This window comes from Branchiostoma belcheri, unplaced genomic scaffold, assembly GCF_001625305.1.
Source record: "Branchiostoma belcheri isolate BF01 breed outbred unplaced genomic scaffold, Haploidv18h27 scaffold34, whole genome shotgun sequence".
Lineage (NCBI taxonomy): Eukaryota > Metazoa > Chordata > Leptocardii > Amphioxiformes > Branchiostomatidae > Branchiostoma > Branchiostoma belcheri.
In genome coordinates this window covers 814,771-824,700 of record NW_017803954.1, presented here as the reverse complement: position 1 = coordinate 824,700, position 9,930 = coordinate 814,771, and the positions used below count along the sequence as shown (strand labels likewise).

Sequence of the window (9,930 nt, the reverse complement as noted above, 5' to 3'; positions counted from 1 at the left end):
TTATTCATACATATCAGACAAAAAGTTAGGTTAGTTTCAACTAATTATGAAACTGATTTAAAACAAAGCTACTTTACGCGACAACGCCGAAGAATTTTGTCTTGTTTTCCTCTAATCTTAGGAAAGCATTGATTGAAGATGTACTTTGCCTTTCCCGGCCCCGAATGGTTATTACCCAATGCGTCAGGGTCTTACGTGAGGTCACCATAACATGTAATCCCAGTTGTAAAGGTGTATCTGAAAACCTTGTCTGTATTCACGGAATAATCAACCAGCTGTCGTGTTAATTACAATGCCTGAACCAGAATAATTTCACTTCGTCAGCACAACCAAGAAACCACTAGGACGTGTAAGATCGCCTTTACAATCGCGTTTGTGAAGAAGTCGTCGGAAGACAAACATGACGGAGCCATGCCTGCTTGTCACCCTGGATTACTACAGGGGTTACACCGAGAACGTGGACGGCGGGTTGGTGGCCCTAGGAGCGATCCTGGGGTTCCTGCTAGGCGTTCTTATCGCTGTCGTTATAGCCAAGTGCTGTATGTTTGACCTGCTTAGCGCTAGGGTAAGTTCACTTCAATTTCTAGCTGTTGTTTTTTTAACAGGTGTGTAAACTGCTTTCTGACTACTTAAATGTCCTCATTGTAAATAATGTTGCGATGATAATCGATGCATAACCAACACGAGATGTAAGCCATTAATATTATGTAAAATTCATTCCTTTGACAGTCCAAAGACCAAGGTGAAATTTTACTGCTGGAGAATGTGGTAGAGCCTGAAGACTTTTCAGATGAGGAAGAAGAGCAGGAAGAAAAGAAGAAAGAGGTGATGATACTGAGTACCAATCATAACTGTTACAGTTTTTCACAAATGGCACTGGAAATGTCATTGCCACATCAGGTTACTGTTGTTAGTTATCAATGGCTAATAGAACTGAACTGCATATTGCACAGTCTTAGTTTTAAGCTATACAAGATGATTTGTTTGTAACGTTACAGGTGTTTTTGCTTTTGCCCTGCACTTTGCCCCATATGAGATCAAGGAATTAAAGTTCATGTAACACATTTTATTTACTAGTTTGCACTTTTATGTTGTACACAGAAGGAGGAACATAAAGATCCTGACCAGCTGTCTAATGTCTCTTTGGTAAGTTTATCTATAACCTGAAGAAGCAAGTATCTGTGTAGACTTTGATTTGTTTCCACACCTGCATTAATTTTGAAAAATTCTGTTTCACCATTTGGTGAGAGCACTTTAGACGTCTTAAGAAAAGTAAAACATCCAAGGGCAATATCTAAACCACTAACTTAAATTCTAGCAGCCAGCTGATGCTGAGAGGAAAGCCAGGCCGAGTCCCAGCACCATCAGCAGAGACTCCGGTCTGTATGACATGGACGACCCGCTGTACTCAGACAGCCTGGTGGTGGCTCTCATCAAGCCTAAAAGGTAATTGCAGCTAAGCCAAATGCATCTATAGCTTTAATAAATATGTTAATTATGTAGTGAATCCCTTGTAATACTTATAACGTTACATGTATGTGGTTAATATGTGGTTAGATGTTTAGCTTATAGCCTGTTTAAAGTTATCAAATAAACAAATGTTTGTCTTGCATAGTCTAATGGCTTACTGAGTTGTTGAGAGGCAATTAATGAAGTTATATTTGATGAAGAACCAAATTTGCAATGTTGTATGGATTTGTTTTAGGAGAGTGGCATATTTTTGAAAACATGAAATTCTCAGTACCCTTTTTGAGAGTTCTCTTATTTAAGTGTCAGTAAAATGCAAATGTTAGTTTAAAAGGAGATGTCAGTTTTGACTTTATATGAATTGTTTTACAGCGAGGATATGGACAACGAGCTCCGCTCCCAAGATTTCCGAGCCACAGTCCAGCTGGAGAAAGAACTGAGAGAGCAGAAGAATAATGTGAGTTGAGACCTTTGCCCTTTTCATCTTGTAATTTGTGACTTAAAAGTCTTACAGTTTGTTCTTGAAAAGCTTACACCCAACCAATTTGTCATTTTGGAATCTCTGGGAAGATTATTTCCATGGTGCTGATTGTTGTGTTGCTATGACAACAGCATTCTATTGTACTGTAAATGCATTTACCTAAAGTTTGTGGTTTTATTTCTCAGCAGGAGGGAAAATAACCTGTGTATTTTTCTTAACAGTCCTTCCTGCAGATCTTACGGATTTTCCTGAATGGCCTCTTCTTCAAGGAGAAAATTGACGAGAAACAGTATCGTAACATCCTGACTAAGCACGAGAAGGTGTGTGTCTATTTGTATTCATCATTCAGCAATACTAATATTTTGAGATTGAAATATTAGATCTGTTGTTGCAGATGTCACTTTGCTTACTTGTTTAGTATTTTAACACGTTAAACTTTACAATTTTCCTGGAACAGAAGTATTGTGTTGGGTGGCTGAGTTGTAGGTTTGTTTCTTTGTCCAAGTAGCAAAGGTTGATAATGGGAGTTAACATTGACATTGATTGATAGGGAGGTGATCCAGCATACACCAGGTGGGAGTAGGTCGGTGGTATGTGGAGGAATTCAGGAAGCGGTGTAATACCAGCTTGAATTAATGATTATACAATCACAACCATAGTTCCAATACATTCAGGAAAATCCCAAACATTTCCTGGAGGTCTGTGAACTAGATTATAAAAAACAAAAAAAGAAAGTCTGAAATCTCTGATTTCTTGTTGTCTATGATCAAACAAATCTGTTGTGTTTGCCCACCAGTCGATCCAGACCGGAGAGGAGGAGATCCGAACGGAGCTGCAGCAGGCGGAGGAGGAGGTGATGGCTGATGAGAGGCTGCAGAAGGACCCTGTTGCCATGCAGGAGGCTCTGGAGAAACTCCACCCACAGTATGTCCAGAGGATGGTCAGTCACTTATTCATTTCCCAAGATAGATAACAGGATTTACTAATTAAATGAAAAATGATTCATCTATTCATTTATTTATTTGGCTGGTATATATACTGCCAAGGTTGTCAAACTAGAGAAGCAATTTTCAAAGGTAACCTTTGAGGAAATTTAACATGGCATACATTATCAATATGTTAATAAGAATATAATCATTGTCACATTGTGACTTTGTACTATGTTTATAGTAAACAATTTGTGGCTATTCGGAATTTACCTCAGGTAATTGAAGTTAGCCGATCATGAAAATAATCAGATGCATATCACAAAACAATTTTTTCTTCTCAGAACTCCCTGTTGAAAGAGCAGCAGGAGTCTGTACGACAGGACCTTAGCACTGCTGGATTGCCACAGAATGAGGTAAGGAAGGGTATAACTCTCATAATTCACTATTGACAATGTAACTTACCAATACAACTATTTTGTATTTTACAAGGATTTTAGATCATTTACCATATTAGATGACATGTATGTGGACCCAAATTTTCATACAATTTTGACATACGTTTGTATGTATGTGAAATTCTACAATTTAACATTATTTTGTTACACTTTCTCTCACAGCTAGAGAAAATCATGTCCAAGTTTGTTGACAACATGGCAACAGTGGACAGGCTGATGGGAGAGCAGTTTGCTAGGCAGTCATTGGTGAGTAGCATTCATGGTTTCCAACAATTATATCTCAGTCTTTCTATAGATTTCAACATTGTATCCATGTCATGAGATTTGATGTTTTGCAGTTTCAAATATCACAGGCTGCTATGACACTCTATCTCTTGATGTATTCCCCTGACCAACAGGCCTTACAAGAACGTCTGGCCAAGAGACAGAGGCTGGCAGGAGAACATGCGGCTGCACAGGAGAGGGAAGAGGAGGAGGTGAAGGAACGAATGATCCAGCAGCAAAACACTTTGGACAAACTCTGTCAGGATACCAAACTTCTGGACAAACAAAGGGACAGGTCAGCTTGGGATTCGGATGTTCTATATATATACTTGTGCATTGAACTTCATAAATATGTCCGGGTACAGAGGTATTGCTGTGGGTAGCTGAGGCATGGGTTTGTGTCTCTGTCCAAGTAGGTTGACAGTACATGGGTGGAAAAAAGATGATGACTGGGTTCAACAGTCTCAGAATCTGGCTGGGAGCCAGAGGTTCACTTGGGGGGATTCAGGAAGCCAAGGATTACATACTTCCCAGAAGTCTGAAATCTCTTATTTTTTGTTCTACATGTAACGTTACATGTATTGGATTTATATATGAAAGTGAAAAGGTAAACACAGAAATTTCTCATCATCATACAAATCAAGATTCAAATTCTACAAAATTACCACCATTACTGTCTATGAAGTCAGTTGGTACACATGTACAAACCACTGCACGCGTGTGAAGGTACTTCCTTCAATGATTCCTATCTGTTTTTACATACAGTATCTGGGCACAGTACCAGTCTGACATGCAGAGGGTTGAGGAGAACTACCATGCAGGTGGGTCTGTCAGACTACCTTGTCTTGAAGACTGTTGGAAATTCTTGTAGACCATTGATTCAAACTAGTATTCAAGTGTATTAGAAAGTTAAAAGGTCGAAAGATGACCTCCATTAACATTTATCTGCCGGGTTTCATATTTCCATCACTTTGGAAAACAGGTGTGTTTGAGATAGCTCTAGTGCAGTACCCACAAGGTTTGCACAGTTTAGATACACAGGAGTGTATCATACTGGGGAACATTGCATTGGAGATCTCTTTAGATGCATTTTCTCATAGTGGCTGGTATATCTGACATAGTAGAATTAACTTGGTAGACATATGTGACCTAGTAGAATTGCAGTAGCTGTACATATAGTATCCCATGGGCAAAAGATACATTGCATAACTTGTGTACCACCATCTCCAGACCTACAGGTGCAACAGGACGTGCTGAAGGAGAAGCTGCAGCAGCGCAGGCAGCACAAACTGCAGAAACTGGCAGCTAAGGAGGAGATGGAGAAGGAGGAGCTCAACAACTCAGCTGCAGAGGGACAGACGGATCCCAAAGACTTTGTCAAGGTAGTTATGGCTTAGTTTCCCTCTACAGGGACAATCATATGCTTTTTTCTGTACTTCTGTTTTTCTGCTTATTATGATAGGATCAAGGGCCTTGGCTATGGACATAATTGTTTCAGTTCAAGGCTAAACAAGAAATTTGATGCATTTCAAAAGGTACAATGTATGGTGTGTAAGGACCCGAGCCACCACTCTTGGTCTGACATGGTCTGTTATTCTCTGTGAATGTTTGTTTATTTGACACCCGTAGGCTCAGCATGATGAAGGGGTGTCTCATTCATATGCAAGTTTATCTGCTGTTACCTCAAAGATGACCTAGTTATGATGTAGTCTCATCAGTACACATGTATATCTGACACGATTAGGCGCAGCATGACTTGATGATACAGCAGCAGCAGCGCAGGCTCAACATACTGGAGGAGTTGGACGAGAGTGAGGCTGAGGAACTGAGCATGCTCAAACAGGTAGGTCAGCTGGAAGGCCTTTCCCTGGTGCTGAACATACAGCAGCCCTGCAGCAGGGTTGGTCTGACTTTGATATGCCTCTGCAATTTCATTCTTATGTTACTTGAGACATTGGATCAAGAAATACACTGTATGTGCTTTTAATGCATTTAAGACAAACTACATCTTTGTTGTAGCAACTTGACAGCAGCCGCGGACAGCTGCTGTTGGAGCATGACCAGTCGCTGTATGAGAACCTGCAGGCACGCGCACAGCTGTCGGAGAAGGAAGCCCGCAAACTCATGAAGAAACACCAGCTTCATATGAAAAACTTTCAAGGTATGAATCTGCATCTGTACATTCTTACATCTGTATTGCACACCCCAGGTCAGCCATTGCTACATATGGTATTTACTCAAAGGAAGCTGTGTTAGTCTCAATGTCTGAATTAGTTTCAATGTCTTCAGTGTAACAACATCACCATTGTCCCTCCTTGTAGATCCTGACACACATTAAGCCCTGTATTCATAGTATCATATATCATGTCATGTTTTGTTTTTACAGAACGTCAGGATGAAGAAAGGAAAAGGCAACGAGAACAGCTGGATGCCAAGTTGGCCCAAAGGAGAAGAGTAAGTATCAAATTTAGCTCAGTCTGTGAAAGATAGGTAGCATTTATTACATCCCATTGTGGTTAAAAACATACAAGAAAAGCACTGTCACAGTGGTAAAGTTGACTTTGTTTTTCTTCAACAGAAACTGGAGGAGCAGAGTGCTACGAGCCAGGCAGAACAGAAGATGCTGAATGACCAGCAGGAGAGAGCCATCACCATGTTACTGGACACCCAGGCTGGACTCACAGAAGAGTAAGGATCATATCTACTAGGATTATTACCTCTGCCAAGGGGGCTGTGTTTTAATAGCATAATTGGTTGACAAATTTGCTGATCCATATGATGATTTGTTAAAATTTTCAATAGATTACCAAGGGATTTAAAAAAAATTCTTTTATCAACCTTGTAAATATGAAACAAAAGTGTTACATTTTGACAGTTGTATAGCCAGCCTAACCTTTTTACATCTCCACCCAGAGCTAGAAAACAGATAATGAAGGAGCATGAACAGAACATGATAGCTGTGAACAACCAGCTGCAGATCAGCCGCACTCGACAACAGAAAATGTGAGTTTCTATTTATTCTACTTTATCTTTATCTATTTTTTCTACTGATACATACCATGGTGTAATTATGCAGCCGAGTTTGTCCAACTAGTGGGTAACTATTGTTAAGGGTGGTTATATAAGGATAAGGATAAGAAATTTTTTCATTGACTGAGCATGCCCACCCATTATATCTCAATACTACAGAAGCTTGTTTACATGATAGAAAATGTCAGTCTTGTGCTGTGTTGTATCAGCTCTTTTCTTACTAAATCTTTTCCTTATTTTTTACACAATATGCCAAAATGTGATTTTTAAGCTTGATATTCTTTCTTTAAATTCAATGAAGAATAGCATCAATTGTAGATATTCAAATAAGCAGCAAAGTTGACCACTATAAACTAAAACCATTTTAATTTTCATGTAGCCTGGAGCAGAAGCTTGCCCAGCGCAGAGCCAAGCTGGAAGCCAAGACCAAGGCAAAGCAAGACGAGAAAAAGATGCTGGTGAGATATGGACATAAACTGCACAGACACACAAACCAATAGTTCCCTTCATGGAAGTAAAGACATTGTTTTGCATCATTTGAGACAATTTCAGTGATTACTGATACCCTGGTTCTGATGATTGACAGTTCCCTGTTTCCCCTCTCCAGGAGGAGGAGTATGAGGAGATGGTGCAGCAGCTGGAGGAGGAGCGTCAGCAGGCCCTCACGGAGCTCAGGAAGAGGCTGGCAGAGGAGACAGACCAGGCACTCAAGGTAGAGCACAAGGTCTGCAGCAAAGATATCTGATCTAGAAACAGAAAAGTAGGAAGTACCAGTAGGACATCATTTTGCAGTGGTCAGTCAGTATCGTTCTTTTGTACAACATAAAAATGCAGCTTTGGTGGCGTTACCTGGTGTTCATGTCCTGTGTGTGTACTGTTCAGGCCCAGGATGAGCAGCTGGGTAAGGTGATTGCCCGACTCCAGCTGGGCCAGGCTCGCCGACAGTCCATCATCAGACGTCAGGAGAAGGCCATCAAGGAGCTGCAGGAACAGCTGGTGGACAAGGTGGCCGAGTCGGGACAGGTGGGTCATTTGTACTCTCCAAGTTTGTGTTTTGCCATGCTTTTTATTTTGTTGGCTTTATTTGGGTTTCCTCAATCAGCCTAAAGACTGCTTGGGAAAGTACCTCTATTATACTAGTAGCTGCTAGTCGTCACACTGGTAGTAGTCAAGTTAAAAGTAAGTTTATTGCAGGACATGTGTTTTGTATTTGCTCTTCTCCAACAAGTGTTGATATGAACCTCTCTCAGGTGTCTGACACGAAGACAGAGCGGATCCTGCAGAACCACTACCGGGAGGTGGAGCTGATCAATGAGCAGCTGCAGAACAGCAGGGAGAGGCAGATGAGAGCCCTGCAGGAGAAACTGGAGGTCAAACAGCTCAACAGGCAGAGGTATGTAGGACAAGGGTCGTCCCTCGGATAGGGCGTTAAACAGAGGTCCCGTGTTTGAGGAGAGCAGCATTTTGAGCATTTGAAAAAAACATTGTTGCCATTACATAGTATTATGCATACTTCATTCAACTTATTTCCTTTGTTGGCTCTCCATGGCAGACTTTAAATGTTTGTGTTCCTCATTTTCAGGGCAATTGAAGAGAAACTGGATAAGGAAGAAAAAGAGCAGCTGAAGTATGAACACAGAAGGGGGTCATTGTGAGTTGAACATCTGCTTGTATTCCTTACCTTTTCTTGTGAATATTATTGATTTTTTGCATGATGCAATTGTATTTCCATTTTCCCTGTATGATCTTTTTGCATAGATATGATATTTCTACAAACATGTGCAGGTCTGCGTCTGCTGTCCTGACAAAGATGTTGATGGACCGGCGTCACGAGGCGGCCATGGATGACCTGGAGAGAGAGATGAAGCTGGAGCTGGCCAGACAGACGGACCAACTCAACCAGGAGCTGGAGGAACAGATGAGGGGGGAGCTGGAGGTGAGGGGGGCAGCTTGCTTACTTCTTGTCTAGCCACCTGTACTCTGGAGTGTGGCAGGAAGATGTAGACATGAGGGCTCGCATGCCTTTTTGAGACATAGTAATTCACCATTAATTGTAGCCGGATGCTTTTATGCAACATAAAGCTTTGTCAAGTTCATTTTTGTCAACTCAAAGATACTAGTAGTCATTGCTCTGAAGACTCATTGGCATATTCTGTAAATGCATAGTTTAATATTAAATAAATAAATGATAAACCGGACAGTGAGTGAGTGAGTGTGTGGCTGTTCTTCACAGGACCGAGAGAAAGACCTGCTGTCCAAGTTGGCTGTGATGGGAAACATGTCCAAAAAGCAGCTAACTGAGGCAGTGGAGGAGGCTGTGGAGAAAGGTCAGTACAAGAGGTTGCTACAAATCTAGAAGTCACTGTGGAACTAGCACTTTTGTCATTAAATTGGAGAACATATGTTCCATCCTTTACTTTTCTGTGTACTCACATAACAGACTATGGAGATGCAAAAGACATCATGTATAAATTTATGTTTGTATGGCCTAAAAAAAAACAAGTTGAATCGCAGTATGTAATTCAGACAGAATTAATCATTGCATATGGTTTTACAGTGGGGGGAAATGCAGATGCCAAGAAACTGACCAAAGACTTGGCCAAGAGGATGAAGCGACCAGGTACAGCTGGGGTCGGGGCAGAAAGGGACGAAGACGTGGATGGTTACAGGCCTCGTCCCAAAACAGCTACAGGTGAGATAGCATCCTGAAAATGTGACAAGTTAAATATGATAAATGCTGCTGTACAGTACCTTTACCCAAGACAATATCTTGGTTTGACTCGCAATCAGGTTTACCCTTGCAAGGCTATTGTAGTCATTTAAGATTCTTGATTCTGCTATAGTAGAAGAACTACTGTACAGAAGACCTACGTAGCCATGGTAATTTACCCAATCAGGTACTGGGTACAATTATATACACCTTACATATAAAATCATTTCAGATCTGGAGCTTCTTGTAGACAATGTAAATTGTATTAAAATATATAATACTTGTTCAACTTTTTTTCTGCAGGGGATGGTTATGACGATGGCATAAGGCCAGGCAAACTCCCTAAGATCAAGAAGAAGAAACCCAAGAAAGCTTTCTCAGATGACTATGATGATGAATAGGTTCATGTAGTTCTTCGTTTGAATGTACTGTTTCATGTAATACATTTATTCAAGGAATCAACAAGTATAATAAACACCAGTAATGTGTGTTCTTGTCTTGTGTCAAATAAATAAAAACCTTGTGTCAATAAACCTCAATGAAGACAATGTTTTGAACATGATCAAAATGATTAACAAAGGTAAAGAAGTAGAA

General features: G+C 40.6%; 1 protein-coding gene across 2 annotated transcripts; it reads left to right on the top strand.

Annotated features, from left to right (window-relative positions):
- The first annotated feature begins 146 nt into the window (after nucleotides 1-146).
- Nucleotides 147-9,930, top strand: LOC109475576 (ellis-van Creveld syndrome protein homolog). Of its 2 annotated transcripts, none has more exons than XM_019776263.1 (26): nucleotides 147-565; nucleotides 730-825; nucleotides 1,102-1,146; nucleotides 1,322-1,446; nucleotides 1,840-1,924; nucleotides 2,170-2,268; nucleotides 2,745-2,888; nucleotides 3,219-3,290; nucleotides 3,495-3,578; nucleotides 3,731-3,891; nucleotides 4,362-4,417; nucleotides 4,827-4,978; nucleotides 5,341-5,439; nucleotides 5,616-5,757; nucleotides 5,983-6,050; nucleotides 6,175-6,284; nucleotides 6,510-6,599; nucleotides 7,006-7,084; nucleotides 7,234-7,338; nucleotides 7,509-7,649; nucleotides 7,877-8,019; nucleotides 8,209-8,277; nucleotides 8,412-8,562; nucleotides 8,860-8,953; nucleotides 9,184-9,318; nucleotides 9,640-9,930. In XM_019776263.1, exons 1-26 carry the CDS (start codon nucleotides 401-403, stop codon nucleotides 9,735-9,737), a joined length of 2,808 nt encoding a protein of 935 aa, XP_019631822.1. In that variant the 5' UTR covers nucleotides 147-400; the 3' UTR covers nucleotides 9,738-9,930. The 2 variants fall into 2 exon arrangements, with proteins under 2 accessions (XP_019631822.1, XP_019631821.1); XM_019776262.1 differs by having other exon boundaries at nucleotides 148-565; nucleotides 1,319-1,446.

Coding starts and splice junctions, on each gene's coding strand:
- LOC109475576 (XM_019776262.1), top strand. CDS start 401: ATGACGGAGCCATGCCTGCTTGTCACCCTGGATTACTACAGGGGTTAC. Junction 4,418..4,826: donor TGAGGAGAACTACCATGCAG/GTGGGTCTGTCA, acceptor CACCATCTCCAG/ACCTACAGGTGCAACAGGAC. Junction 8,278..8,411: donor GAACACAGAAGGGGGTCATT/GTGAGTTGAACA, acceptor AAACATGTGCAG/GTCTGCGTCTGCTGTCCTGA.